The sequence below is a fragment of the Cynoglossus semilaevis genome, chromosome 17, assembly GCF_000523025.1.
Source record: "Cynoglossus semilaevis isolate Cse_v1.0 chromosome 17, Cse_v1.0, whole genome shotgun sequence".
In the NCBI taxonomy this organism is placed as follows: Eukaryota; Metazoa; Chordata; class Actinopteri; order Pleuronectiformes; family Cynoglossidae; genus Cynoglossus; species Cynoglossus semilaevis.
In genome coordinates, this window is record NC_024323.1 from 8,934,044 (window position 1) to 8,948,772 (window position 14,729).

The window sequence follows — 14,729 nt, forward strand, 5'->3', positions numbered from 1 at the left end:
GTGGCGTATAGAAAATCAAGTTTCTGTGACTTGGCGCTTAACAGCTTTTGTAGAACCAGAGAAATCAACCAATGGGAAGCCCGGGAGCCGAGTGGGGTGATCTGACGTCGCATCACCGTGACTAGATTACATCATGTGTTTCTCTCCTCAAAACATAGTAGCAATCGAAGGAAGGAAAAGTGGGAGGGTATATATGAGAAAAAAAAGGAAAAATAAATCCACGGACTTTTATGTAAAATAATTTCAACTCCATAGACTGTGTCCTTAATAAGCATGACTTGCTTATTAAGGACACAGTCTATACGTTGCACTACAAAACACGTGCGCATTATGAACAAAAAGCATGGTATAAAAAGTAGGTCAGAGACCTGTAGTAAGAACTGCTAAGTCAGAGCAGAATAATATTTTTAAAAAATATATTATTGGAGTGTGTTTGATTCTTGTTTTCGTCGTTATTTTATTTCAGTTATCTGTGCTTTATGCACAAAAACAATACTGTAAAGTTTGAATACATTTTACAGTATTGTTTTTGTTAAATTCACTACAAATAAAAATTTACAATAATTTTGAAATAATTTCTTTAGTGTTCGTCAGTACTGTCTAAACTGTGTATGTTGTTTCTCCTTTAAAAAAGATCAAGACATTTCTGAGAGTCAGATATCATTTATGGGAAACTATAATCAGTAAATGGATACAAGCTAACTAAAATTTTACATTTTAATTTTTTACAGTTAATTATACAGTAAGTAGCAGGGGTTTTACTGTAGGCTAAAAGTTTTTTTTTAATCCAGTGGACACCTGCTAGTCATCAAATCTAAATATATACTTCTTTGGAAATGTTAACCAATTTTGAAGATTTAAATAACACAATATTTAGTAACACATTTAAGTCAAAGACCAAAGCATTATAACTACTTTTAGCCACCCAAGGCATTGCAGGAGGGTTTATGTTTTGATAACAATAAGTAAGAATTACTTTTCTAAATTTTCTTTTAAAGAGAAACATCTTAAGTCATCACCACGTGGAATGGGGTGGGAGGTACTTGTGACAGGAAAGACCAAAGCAGTAACAACCCTAGGCTGACGGCAGATTGCATCAGTAGTTGTAAAAAGAAGACTATGGTATCTGAAACACAAACTCACGTACAAACATTTAGTGTAAAATAACCACCCTTAGTTGTGAGGTAGAGGTCTCACACTGCTAGTGTTTTATTGAGCAGTCACACATGACGTGCAAATTAATTCTTTCCATTAGTAATGGCAGCAAATTGACATTGAAGCCCCACCAACAGACAAAAAGGCATTACCAGTTTCCACAAAATATTAACCAAATGCTGTGACATCAATATTAAAAGACCTTTTTTTATAGATATAGCGATTTTTGTTTTGTTTTTGAGGAATACATGTTGCTTCAAAGACATAAGCTTCGCAAAAGCAAGTAACATTATATGCTCTGGTAACACTCTGAGATACATAACACAAACAAGTCAAACTCATTTCTGTTACATTTCAGAATTAAATTTGTTAGGCCTGCAAATAATAATAATAATAAACTGAATGACTGGCTTACATCAGTTTCCTGGCAATGAACAGAGATACACTTTATTAAAGTATATCATTTTTACTTTCACTAGGTAGGCAAACATTAAGACAGTTGTCCTTCACTAGAACAAGAAAGTTTGATTTGAGTTACACTGACGCAAGTTTTCAATTCATGTCACGTTCAAACAATCAAGATCTTTAACTGAAGAGCTGCACTAATAAAAGGATTCTATTTGGCTTACAAAGAGATTATTCAGTCAGACATCAGAGATACTTTGCCAAATTCCATCACTCACAGAAAACCTTTGCAGAAAACAAAGTGGGAGAATGACACATTACATGAAGCACAATTATGTTTCATCCTTTCCTTTTTCTTCAAGTTAAGACATTAGAAGTGCAACTAGGGATCAGCCTTTTTTCTTACACAGGCAAAACCAATACAATCATTGGGCCAAGTAACGCATACAACCTTCCTGTTTGCTGAATATTATGGGTTAATACATTTGTTTGATTAGAAACAAAAATACAAAATATTTGAGGTACTGATGCGATATACTAATACAAGATAACTGAAGATCTACCTTTGTGAATATATTCTTTACTGCGACTACTTGAAATGTAATAATGCATACTTTTCTCTTAAATAATTGTGCAACTTTTAATATTTAATACTTTTTGCAATCAGACTCTTGGACAGATCTCCCACACTTGAAGTTAAGAGAACTGCAGATACACATTTACAAAAAAGTTATTTGCATATGAAGACAATCCAAAGACCATTCCCTTCCCGCTAGAAAAATAGTAACCATCTCAATGACAAAAAGACAAAATACAGATTTGTTTTTGCTTCAAAGTGCACAGATGTAAATCATAGCAATGGGGAAAAATGTTTACGATGCACAAACCTGATTATGGTTTAGTAGAATACAATAAGAACTAGTTGGTCATTAAAGCCGTCATAATCTTTGGAATGGTTAAAGGTGTCTGAGTTTCACTGCTGAGGCTTCTTAATGTGACTGCATCTATGGATGAGCCACTTCTTCCACAGACAACAGCTTCACTAGCACATTTTTGTTTAAACTTTTGATTCTACATCCCTTTGGCTATACAAACACTGGCATACACAATTAACTATGAATTAGCTTTTGTTCTCCAAGTTAGCAAATGTTTCCCTTTTGACAAGATTATGTTCTCTACAGTGCTTCAGGCAAATTGGGTCAAACCAGATGTCACTGCACACGTCCTGGTTAAAAGCATGGCAACAACTCTAAGTGGTTCATTTGTCCACAGTGCTTGTACAGAGTAAGAAAAGAAGCAATTAAAAATGAATTGCATTAATTAGCTCAATGTTAACTACTGTGTATTGTGCTATATGTGCGACTACGCAGTGACCGCAGCAAATGTTTTCATTAATTTTGCAATTTTTTTTTAAATGTCTTCAGACTAAGGAAAATTAAGAAGATGCAAGTATTACATCCCACAAAACAGGTTATTACATCCATATATAGTAATGTGCAGAACACATGTTGAACCTCTCTCCATTACAGCAACACTGTGGCACAGGAACTACAGAAATGGGAGATGACCTGCTGCAGCACGGCCAGTCGGCTGTTAAATAGGACTGGAAAGATTGTTTTTAAATAGTCATGAAGGTCTCCAGGTGCCCCAGAGAGCCAGCGAGGGCCTCAGGAAATATCTTACAGGGCAAAGAGGGCATCTTCAGTCCGTTCAGCCTTCTTGTTCGAGCCACCAGAGGCTCGGGCTGGATGAGTGGAGCTCGCTGCTGGTGGAGAGGACAGAGTGTCTGCTGCCTTCGCTCGCTCTTCCAGGAACTTATCGAACTCTGAAAGAAAGAAATTCATTTTTTCTATCATCATGTTCAGGTAGAGCCTTGGGTGAAATTAAAAAAATCTATTAAAGATAATGGAGCAGATACAGTTTTTAAACATTTTAAATATTTAGAGGTTCTGTACCTTCACTGGTCACACCTTCTTCAGTGGCATCCCCTTTCTAGTGAAGAAATTAAAAAATTCATGAGATCACATGCACATTAGTCAGCGACTTCTGAATGTTCTTTGTTTATAAAGGTACATCATGGCATTACATACACTTCCTTATGCTGATTATCACCAACTAATCGATGTTTATATATTAAGGTTAGAGAGAGAAAGTCTCCGGAAACTGCTCAATACAGATGTAAGTCATTCATCCTCCAGGATGATGAGGAAGGTATTGTGAGCCTGACTTTAAACCGTCACATGCATATTTAAGTTCACCTCAATAGTACATCAGTACATCAGTCAATTGTTTAGGGAAATAATTGACAGTGAATGAAATGGTGTTAAATAAAAATAAACAAATAAATGTATCCACTGAGATGGACGGCTCAGAAGTGATTATCCAAAATAAAGAAAATTTAAAAAAAAGTTAAGGAAAGTCGAGGAGATGAGAAGAAAAATAAATGAAAATCACAGTAAAGAAGTCTCACCACGTCAGCACAGAGCCACTCCTCTATGTCATCCATGACAGAGGACTGTGATACAGGGATCTATGGAGCATAAACCACGGGGCCACATCACAGACGCAGACACACAGCCGCAACAAAAAAGGTAACACACACACATACACAAATGAATAGGAATCATCAAAGGCTCAGTGAAAAAAAAAAATCAAACAAAAATTTAAATTTGAGCCAAAACAAACTCAGCTCTGCCAACATTCGACCCCTTTCTAGTCTGTGCTCCCACTTTCCATTCAGCGCTTCTCAGCCGTGGAACAGGAGTTCCCAGGTTGTGTATTGTTTTCGTTAGTCATGTAGATCCGACTTAGCTTACGAGCTGCCGGCTGATGTCACGCAGCAGTGTTAATCATTCCACATCATTAGTTAATGAGCAAATCCCTTAAACGTGATTAGGAGATTGATTGGAATGGAAACGCTGAGGAAGTGGAATCACACACTACTCACATACGTACGTGCACACACAAATTAAAGAACACATGAGTGATGACGGTTATAGCCTGCGATTTTGGGGTTGGAAGGAATATCCAAGTTGACAATAGGCAACATCGGGAAAAAGTGATGAAGGTCTATTATGAGGCGGCGATGACCGTATTAGGAAAGAGTAAGAATTGAATAAAAAAGCTGAACTTTGTTCACTGTGCACATTGAAATGATATACTGCCAATTATATAAACTGACACTCTGCTTTGCCAGCACTAAAAACAGACACTAATTAAACACACATCTTCCACAGCCAGAGTGAACAGCATATATATATATTTGTATTCGCCGAAAATAAAAACAATGTTCTGCAATGTGTCACTGACACATGCGATGTGTTTAGGTCTAGTCCTCCTCAATCATTTTATGATCTTGATTTCTGTCTGCACTTTTCCCCTCAGAGCTCCTGTTCTAACGTTTTCTCATGAGATCATAGACAACAGGGAAGGAGTAAAACAAAAAAAAGTTAAAGCAGAAGGGAAGAAAAAGTCATTCACAGGAAAATAAAACCAGACAATAACATGACAGGCACATGGATGAAAACAGTGTTGTAGAAAACAACAATAACAAGCCTGTGTCCTTTGAAGAATGACATGAAATGCGTCAACACAAATCCCTTTGTGTTCAAGACACACAACGACAAAGGCCTTAGTGGAGATTACTTGGTTAGCTGACCTATTTCTGACATGTAAAAACATCTAATGTAGTATTTAGGATCCACAGACAATTAGTGGACATTACTGATACTCACTACTACACAGCAAACCACCACTCATTCTCTCAGTCAATAATTCAGGTGGGATTTGTATTACCAGAGTTTTGACCTTGCTGTGTAGAGAAAGTATCTAAACTCCTCCATTATTTTAGTGCGTTGCTGTTAAAGTCTGGATCTATCAGACAGACGGAGTTTTTATTTTATCTATACAGCGATAGAGTGAGGTGACAGGGTCTCATTATTGGGAGTATGTGTTTAGTGCCTGTGTCAAAGAAATATATAGAGGTGAGCAATATGGAGTGAGCAGAAATATATAGAGGTGAGCAATATGGACAATTCATTTTGAATTGTTTACGTGTATATCAAATTAAATTACATTTAAAAGTGAAAACAGAACAAACAAGGGTGGGTCAAAAAAATCCAAGACAAATGGGAAAATATGTATATTCATAAAAATATACAACGCTATTTATCTATGTACATTTAACCACTGTTTTCATCAGATAATTATTTCTTTGTAGAAGATCATTGTAGTCTTCTGTTCCAGGCAAGGATTGAAATCCTTCTTTTTTCTGTTTTGTAAAAGAAGTCTAGAAATTCTATCGCAAAGCCTTAATAATTTTAACAGGTTTCTATTCAGGTTTGGTTTAAAGCAGGAATTTCAATCTCAAAATGATATTACCTTTCTTTCTATATTAAAATGTCTCAGAAATTTGTTGACTTGCCCCTGTATACTGCCATACTGCCCACCACTGGAATAAAATAGTAACTCCACTCTGGTTTTCTGTGACTAAATGAATGAGATGAGGCTGAAAGTGAGGTGCTGCTCATAAAGGTCATGGATGGTGCTGGAGGAGCTGGACAGCAGGGGTGGTGGTGGACATGCAGTGTTAGGAGGACACACTGAGGGTGGAGTCCTCACCATTCCTTGGGTAATTAGCCAGCTGTCTATGGGTAGCTCCAGATCTGCTGGATTATCATCACCATTTACCCTCAGCTGAATCAACAACAGAACAATACCTTACACAAGAGAAGACAGGAGGCAGGCCCACAGCATACAGTGCAGAGAGAGAGACGGGAGAGAAGTCAAATATGCAAGAGGAGGTTGGATTTTTTTTTTCAAACAGAAAATGAAGATTATGAAAATTAAAAGAAATGGCAGAGTGTTCATTCCACAAAGATGGAAACCAGAAATAAGAAAAAAAGACTTGAATGGTCGATATAATAACTTGTGTGTTGTCTGTGTCTTGTCTGTGATCTATGTGAACATGTACAGTATGTCTGGGTCAGTCCAGATTCAGGTTATTTTCCATATAACCTGTGGTAACTGAGCAAATATAAAGCAATGTGTGTTCAGACAGGTCAAGTCAAAAGTATCGAGTGACACGTGTGACCTTGTTGTTTGAGTTCCTGTGTAAACTGCAAAGATAAACTGAAACCAGACCAGAAAAAGAACTGACATCTACTGTTATAATACAGTGTAAGAACAGAATGAATGTTTTTGTTTCAACAGTGAGAATATTTTCTCCAATAGGAAAGAAGGAAAGGAGTTTGGATGTGGAGATTTGTGTCCAGTTTGACTACGTCTTCACTAAACCTATGTCTCAGCTTCTTACCTTTAGGAAAACACTAAAATTAATATATTTATTTTCAGTTAATCTCCAGCACCCATCCCTCCGTTTCTGTGTCTGACCAAAGTCCAAACATCACTGACACCAGGCAGTGTTACTGTAGGACAAATAGTCAAACAGAAACAGGGTCTGTCCAACGACTAGGCACGGGAACATTCTGGAACACAAACACACGCTGAGGCTCCATGTGTGACACATGTGCTTCAGTGTGTACTCACCCCCCCTGTGTTCTGCTGCCTCACATCCAGAGCTGAGGCCAGGCCGCCCAGGGCCTGTGGGTCCTCGTACTTCACACTGTGTACAAAACAAAAACTGTCAACAACATGGATGAAGACACAACACTGAGTGATCCCATCATGTGGGCTGCATCAAAAGCTGTTGTAAATCTTTAAAAAAATAACTACAGTGCTGTTAAATTAAATTACATCATGGAAGTCACTGGAGTTCAAATGATTCATTAAGAATAAAATCCCTGCGGAGCATCGTAGAAGGAGTTCTGTGTTCCCACAGCCACATTGAAAATCAGACCTACTTTTTGCGCTGTTCAGCGAGAGAGCTGCTCCTGGTCTGGGCAAACATGTCGAAGTCGTACTGTTTGTGACCCGGCAGAGACGATAAGGTGCCGCTCACATTGTCTGAACCCACACCTGGAGGCCGAGGCAGACAGAAGAGAGAAGAAGATAGGAGAGGTTCATAAAAGGTAAAAACATCAGGAACAGAGAAGTGAAAAACATAATGTCACATATGTGAACTAAGGAACCACATCCACACTGTGTGGAGTATAATGAACAATAAGGCTCAGTTCTGGCCTGACTTCTAGTCAGCAGTCAAATTATGAACCATTTTTATAATCTCCTTCTTTTCCATCAGCAGTTACTGTGAGGGAGGGGTGTTACAGGACTGATGAGCAGATGACTCTGAAGCCCCCTCTGGGACAGAGACATTAAAAAGCTCTGCTCACCAAGGCCAGCCAGAGCCGTGGAAAGCGACGCCGCGTGAGCCGGGGAGGCTGAGGCCCCCGCAGTGGACTGAGGTGGAGGGCTGCCTGTGATCCTGGGCGTGACCACAGCAGGGGATCCAGGGCCCAGGTCTATCAGGTTGTCGTCCGTAGCCTCGTTCAACATCTGCCAGGGGGAAAAGAGAGGAGAAGAAAGGTGACAGTCAGCAGTTGTGAAGGGATTTAAATATGCAGCACCAGCCGGAAAAACAGATGAAGGAAGCACATAAGTTTGTACAGCTAATCACACTGTACCAAAGACTGTCCTTTAACACCGAGGGAAAACTTTCCAGCTGCCACTGTTAGTGCTCACTTATTGTAGCAACTGAATGTCAAGTGTGGGGAAGAGGGCACATTCCTGAAAACTTAAAAGCTGGAGTAACCCTTCAAGGGCAACTACATTGCTGATGTGGCCCCTGGTGAAAATGAGTTTGACACGACTGAACTATGGGATACGAATGTCTCAAGGAGGGTGAAAGAAAAAGGGGTAAAATCTAAATTTTATCAGGGTTTTTTGTATCAACCAGGTTATTTTCTTCTATTCAAAGGCTCCACACAACATAGTTATATTTATCACTATGTTCATCCGCTCGGGGAGAACACAACACTTGTGTCATACTTGCCTCCAGCAGCTAGCAGCAACACAAACAGACAGACAGAGCAGACACAAAGATTAACAGCATGAAAACAAACAGACAGATATGTAGGATGTAGTGAGAGACTCCACGGCAAACAAAGGATATGAATAACCAGTTGGAAACGCTCCGGCTCGCCTGACACATTTTGCAAAGTCACCAAGCACGCACTTGTATTATACATGAAATTCAAACCGTCTTCCTGCAGACTGTGAACAGTGATTGACGGGACTCACCCCGTTGTTCTGTGCTGCTCTGCCAGACCTGTACCTCTCATATCTGTGAAAACAGAAAAAAAAAATAGAATTCTTTAACAATATCTCTGCTGGCCTCAAAGGCTTATGTTGGTTTCATCTTTAAGAAAAATGCCCTCAAAGACAGATTAAAGCTCTTTGAAATCTGAATATTTGAGCTTTTTATCTCAAAAACAGAGATTTGGATGAAGCTGAAGTCAGTTCTAATGCTGTTTGGTGTCTCTGGTGAGACCATACCTCTCATATCTGAGGAAAATGTTGTTGAGGTCGTCGTTGACGTGTAGAAGTTCCTCCGTCACTTCCTCGTTGGAAACACGGGAAATCAACTCGACCACTCGCTGCTGCATCGCCCTGCATGTTCGGTTCAGCTCCTAAAAACAGAGACACTGCCAGACTGATCCACTGAACTACAGAAGAATCAATCAATCAGAAGAGCAACAAATGATTTAAAATAAATGGGAAAACATGCAGTCTGAAAAAGTGATGTTAAAAACACCAATACTGCTAAACATTTTATTTTATTTTATACAGATACTAAATTAATTTTATTCTTAGAAAATAACATTTTATACAAGTTTACTTCTGTAGAATTTACCATAGGGAGCATCTGGTGAGACAGTACGTGCATCTTTAAAAAAAAAAAGCTGTCAACTAACTCCCCCTTGTGGCTGAAAATGGTTAAAACCTAAAGGTGAGGTTTTATTTTAGGTTAGAGTTTTTTGTTGGGTTTATACAATGAAAAAATTGACATAAAATATAAGACTATAACTTTTGGTAATTCATTATTAAATAAGGTACGATTAAATATGGTTACATCCATAAATTTACTTTTTCACTCATTCCGAAAGAGAAAGAAGAAGTGAAACAACTGAACACAAATGTGAAAAGGAGTTAATGTGTGTGTGTGTGTGTGTGTGTGAGTTTGTGTGTGTGACCTGTAGCAGTTCCAGGTCAGAGGCATCCTCCTGTCCAGGCACCATCTCTGTCAGCATCTCTGACATGACTTTGACGTTTCCTCTTACTATGTCCAACTCAGAACGCAGCCTGGCGATCTAGGGAAAAACACAGAACAGATGTTCCAGACTGAAGAAAAGTAAAGAACTGTAATACGCTTTAATCCTGCACCTATTTTTAGACCAACTGGTAAAAACCAATCATAAATGAAGCTTGACTTTAAAAGAGTCACCTGTTCAGGGGTTGCTGTGATTGGTCCAGACATGTTGGAGACTTGTGTGGAAGAAACAGGGCTGGTGGCGGGTTTTGGAGCTGGTGCAGGTGAAGTTGGGGCGAGGTACTTAGTCATGGCAGGGTCCACCTCAGGCGTGCCCTGCAACAAAACAGAACACCTTTCACTTCATTTTCTGTGAAAAATAAATGTGTTTTCACTGCACACCTCTGTTTTTCATCTCACTCTCTGCGGTGTGTGGATGGGAGACAGTGCATCCAGGTCTGCCATCGGGAATTCAACACCTTTCCTCTTCAGCTCCTCATAAATATGGACCACACCAGTAAGATCAGGGCTGCTCCTGAAGGCGTCAGCCCAGGCCTGCAGTCACACACACACACACACATTATTATGAAACCGAGCCCAGGCCTGCAGTCACACACACACATTATTATGAAACCACTATGCCAATACATAAAACAATACAAAAGTATTTTTCAAATTCACTATTAAATTCACATTATTATGATTTGATCAGACATTGTCTAAAATAAAGTTCTTTTATAAATAAAAATTGTTAAAAACATGAATTATGGCGATAATGCAAAACAGATATTTCTAAATGAGTATATAATTGTTCAAAACGAATTATTCCTCTTACACCGTGTATATATGACAGTTATGTTTTCAGATGAAGTCACTTTCTTCCTCTTCGCAGACTTTTTTTTTTACACTGACTGAAGTCAAACACAGAAGAATCCTCTCTGTTCTTTCATCAGCCATGTTCTCCAGCTGCTCCATCAGGTAACTGTTGGTAACACCTCAGGCAACAGGCTGTGATTCAACAGCAGCAGGCTTCCCAGAAACCTCTAACATGAAACACACACACACCAAGGTCCATACCTGTATGAGCGACAGCACTTTGTCCTGGACTATAGTTGGAGGATTGGATTTGGGGGAAATGATTTTGACCAAAACTCCATCAATGAAGTCTCTGTTTGCTACCTGGATGTGAAACCTGTGACCACAGTTCTTCACACATGTCTCCAACACCTGCAGGGAGACATTAGAAAAGACAAAGAGAGAGGACTGAGGCGTGAGACACCACAGAGGACATCTGCCAGATCAGACAAAAAAGCACAGGAGCTTTTAGTCACAGAGAAAAATGAAAAGTGAAAAAAGAATTGATTTTACAGATGGAACAGGTGTAAAAACCCCCAGGTCACGTTATCAGAAGAAACCAGGTTGGAAGAATTGTACAATAAGGAAAATACACATGATAAAAGACTAGGCTTAGGGTTAACTTTAATGACATGACACCAGCTGATGTGACAGCTTACTGTGAGAGCCAGCATCACTTCTCTGAAGTTCCTGTTGCCGCTCAGTCTCTTCTTCAGCGCGCGCATGGCGTCTTTGGGCCTAGAGGGAGAACAGCAGAGAACCGGCAGCTCCATGAAACAAACTGAGTGAGAAGTAGGAGCGACTTCTGTACCTTCAGATGTTAAAAAAAATAAATAAATGAATCCCCACAGCTGTGAGAACACAAGTCAGAGGAGCCGCCAGTGAAACTGTCTGACTTCGACCGAGACTTATCGTCAACACCATCTGTTTCTCCTTTTGGCTCCTGCGCGACTCTTTCTCTCTGAGACTGGATCAAAGTTGTCCACGAATGAAGAGCTGAGTTTGGCTGTCTTTACATTCACAGAGGGAGCGCCGCTGCCAAGTTTATACCTCATCCTATGGACAATTCTCATCTACTTAATACAGCAGGAAATTAGCCTCCTGTCGCTTTTCTCCTCAGATTTGGATTTCCATATTTCACAGAAATATACCCAAAATATCCAATGTTTCAATTCTAAAAAAAACCTCTTGCATATAAAAATACCCAAGTTGAACTTAGTGCAGGTTGTACTCATTGAGTTCAGGTAAACTCAAGTAATGTAAATAGAAAAGTCATATTTTCCTAGTAGAGGAGCACTTACATTTTAAAGGCATCCCTCACAGTTTCTTTCTTCCTGTATGTTAATCTGCTCAACAGATAAACATACAATACAATACATATGACATAACACGAGAGCACTGTGAAGGTGCGGCTTATATTTAGAACTGCTTCATTTTTTGCATGGCCATTTTAGAAAACCTTATGGTCAAATGTACATCTCTATATAATTCTAGTATTTTTAACATTGTTGTTGAAAGAAGCCTGTCTGACGATGCAGCATTGGAGTAACAATATTAAAGTAGAGCTGAAATCAATTGAACTCAACCCTGGCTATTTTTGAATCATTTTAGTTGGAATAAGAAATAAAAGTGATTTATTTATAATCACAGTAGCAAAAAATAGTTTTAACACATCTGTGGAGTGAAGCAGACACTGTTTTAGACAAACGACAAACGACACAGTCTCTCTTTCTCTCTCCCTGTCACTGAGACACACAGACAAGGCCCTGTTTTGCACACCAATACAATGAGTGTGCGTAGGGCTGAAGTATGTGAAAGGCTGCGTGACAACAAGAAAGAGCCAAGTGCTGAAGAGTACACGGTGAAACACCAGACTCTAAAGAAAAGTTTAATATTTGTCTGCACAGAAATGTCCTCAGTGTGATAACAGGTATGAAGCTCTGCAAATATCAAAAAAAAGAGTGCTTTTTTATTCTTGTTGTACTTCAGTTTTCAAAGTGTAAGGCGCTAGCCTGCTGGGAGCGCCAGAGCATTGAGAGCATGGATTTTGGATTTTTTTTTTTCATTTCTTCTCATTGTTTTCGTGACATATTCTTATGAATGAGTGATGTTTGCAAATGCTCTCTCAATATATTTTAGCAAGCACAGTTCAGTAATAATAAATGATCAGTGACATCATATCATTGGCATCTTTCACTGTTGGAGGCTGATAAAGGAATTCCATTCATTTAGTAAAAAAAACATCTATTAAATAAGAAAAAAAAACAAAGAGCTTCCTCTCATGTGGTTCTGATACACAGCAGTCAGTGTATAAACTGTCAGAATCACTCATTCAGTCAGTGGGTGAAGACACAAAGAAAAGACTTAAAAAGTACTGTTTGGACCAAATGACCTCATGAGTTCCTTGAGACAATGGTTATATTTTATTAATGAAAAGACACACATAAACATTAGGACCAAAGATTAATGAAATCCTCACCCTTCATCTGTCTCATTGATGATATCACAGATTTCCATGTTGAGGGTCCAGTCCTCGTTCTGTAGCCCCCCATCTGTGGCCCTTTCTGCAGAAAAAAAACATAACATATTAATCTACCTTCCTATTTCTTCCAAAAAATTGCAATACTACTGGTTTTATTTTAAAATTGTTAATGTTTATAACAGATACAGAGCAATACTACTGGTTTTATTTTAAAATTAATAAAATGTTAATGTTTATAACAGATACAGCCAACCTGGAAAAGAAAAGAAAGAGAGAAAACACAGAGAGACGGCAGCATCTCTGCTAATGTCTACAGAACCATGTAATGTAACAGACAAAATTACTGACAGCATTTGTTTTTAAATGCTTGTATTGTTTATAAGGTTATATACTGTAGGTCTCAGATACAAAGCTACATTGTGTTTTATGTTTCTGGATGGAACAGAGGGAACTGGAGATTTAAAACTGTTTTCCTTCTTCTTGGATGATCATGAACCCAAACCATCACAGTGATATCCAAGCCAATGTGTGCAGCCTGCCAGCTGACTCACTGACAAGCATGACACTGCATTTTTAGCCTGGCTCTTTTGTCCCCAACACTAATTTATCTTTTAAAGAGGCAGCACATTAACCAAAGCAACACTAGGAGTAAAATGGTGGGGAGGTCTGTATGTTTTTACTACATGTGTGGAGGGATTCAGTGGATTACTGTAGAAAATTGCTATAACATTAACTGTTTCTTATGGTCATCTTGCATGTCCATTAAAATACTATTTAAAACAAGAGTTCACCAAATGTATTTGAAATAAAATTAAATTAAATGTTTTGTCTAATGCAATATAATAGTCATTAAATGTTGAGGATTCGACTCACAGGTTTCTAGTTAATGATTACTGATATAAGATGTCAACATATTTCATTCTGTCACCTCGTTCTCAGTCTCCTGTCTTTCAAACACTGCAAGTCATAAAGACAATAAAAACAAAATAATGGGACATCTTGTGTAATGTCTTTGTTGAGACTGCCTCGTTCAGGGGGTAGAATTTGGAGGCCAGTGAGTGGAAAGAGTATAAATTCTGAGTGTGGAAGAAGCTCCAGTGACCGCAAACAATCAGAGCTTTACTAATGAAGTTAAATGTCCGCTCAGTCCCTCATTCATTCACTGTGTTGTGTCAATCCTGGCAGTCATGGGAATCTGCATCACACCAGCCCATCCAGTCGATCACATGGCTTTAACAGTGGCAGGCTGTGCCACTCACTGTTAACAAAGGCACAAATCTCTGCCCAGTCTGCTCCGTCTCTCCATGTACATAACTGTCCAAACCAGTCATTTATACTTGTCATCAACCTTTCCCTGTCACGTGTTTAAATCCCATAAGGGTGTTCAAGTTTTACAGACCCTCAAATTCATCTGCAGCATCATCACAGTATACCATGGGTTGCAACTTATTATTTATTTTAATCAGCTCACATTTGTGAGTCTGCTATCCCACTGTCAGATGGACAACACTGCTGTGGCTCAATGCTTTGACCATGAATGACACAGCTCAGCTTTTCCCTCATGAAAAAATTATGAGTGTTCAAAACTCTTGTCCCTGTGCAAACCCCCGCCTTCTTGTCTTTGCC

The 14,729-nt window shown here is 38.8% G+C and overlaps 1 protein-coding gene across 3 annotated transcripts in view; it reads right to left on the reverse strand.

Annotated features, from left to right (window-relative positions):
- Window positions 1-1,185: 1,185 nt before the first annotated feature.
- The window catches only part of tom1l2a (target of myb1 like 2 membrane trafficking protein a), a 14,867-nt gene continuing 1,323 nt past the window's right edge, over window positions 1,186-14,729 (reverse strand). The window contains exons 2-16 of one of the 3 annotated variants that reach the window (XM_008329932.3): window positions 13,101-13,185; window positions 11,281-11,359; window positions 10,844-10,993; window positions 10,187-10,321; window positions 9,962-10,102; window positions 9,711-9,827; window positions 9,013-9,146; window positions 8,758-8,800; window positions 7,851-8,013; window positions 7,422-7,536; window positions 7,108-7,183; window positions 6,181-6,255; window positions 4,031-4,090; window positions 3,516-3,552; window positions 1,186-3,385 (exon numbers count right to left, since the gene is read on the reverse strand). In XM_008329932.3, the coding sequence (XP_008328154.1) occupies window positions 3,240-3,385; window positions 3,516-3,552; window positions 4,031-4,090; window positions 6,181-6,255; window positions 7,108-7,183; window positions 7,422-7,536; window positions 7,851-8,013; window positions 8,758-8,800; window positions 9,013-9,146; window positions 9,711-9,827; window positions 9,962-10,102; window positions 10,187-10,321; window positions 10,844-10,993; window positions 11,281-11,359; window positions 13,101-13,185 (1,556 nt within the window). In that variant the 3' untranslated portion in view covers window positions 1,186-3,239. The remainder of the gene's footprint in view (window positions 3,386-3,515; window positions 3,553-4,030; window positions 4,091-6,180; window positions 6,256-7,107; window positions 7,184-7,421; window positions 7,537-7,850; window positions 8,014-8,757; window positions 8,801-9,012; window positions 9,147-9,710; window positions 9,828-9,961; window positions 10,103-10,186; window positions 10,322-10,843; window positions 10,994-11,280; window positions 11,360-13,100; window positions 13,186-14,729) is intronic. The other 2 variants (XM_025064782.1, XM_008329934.3) reach the window with 2 other exon arrangements.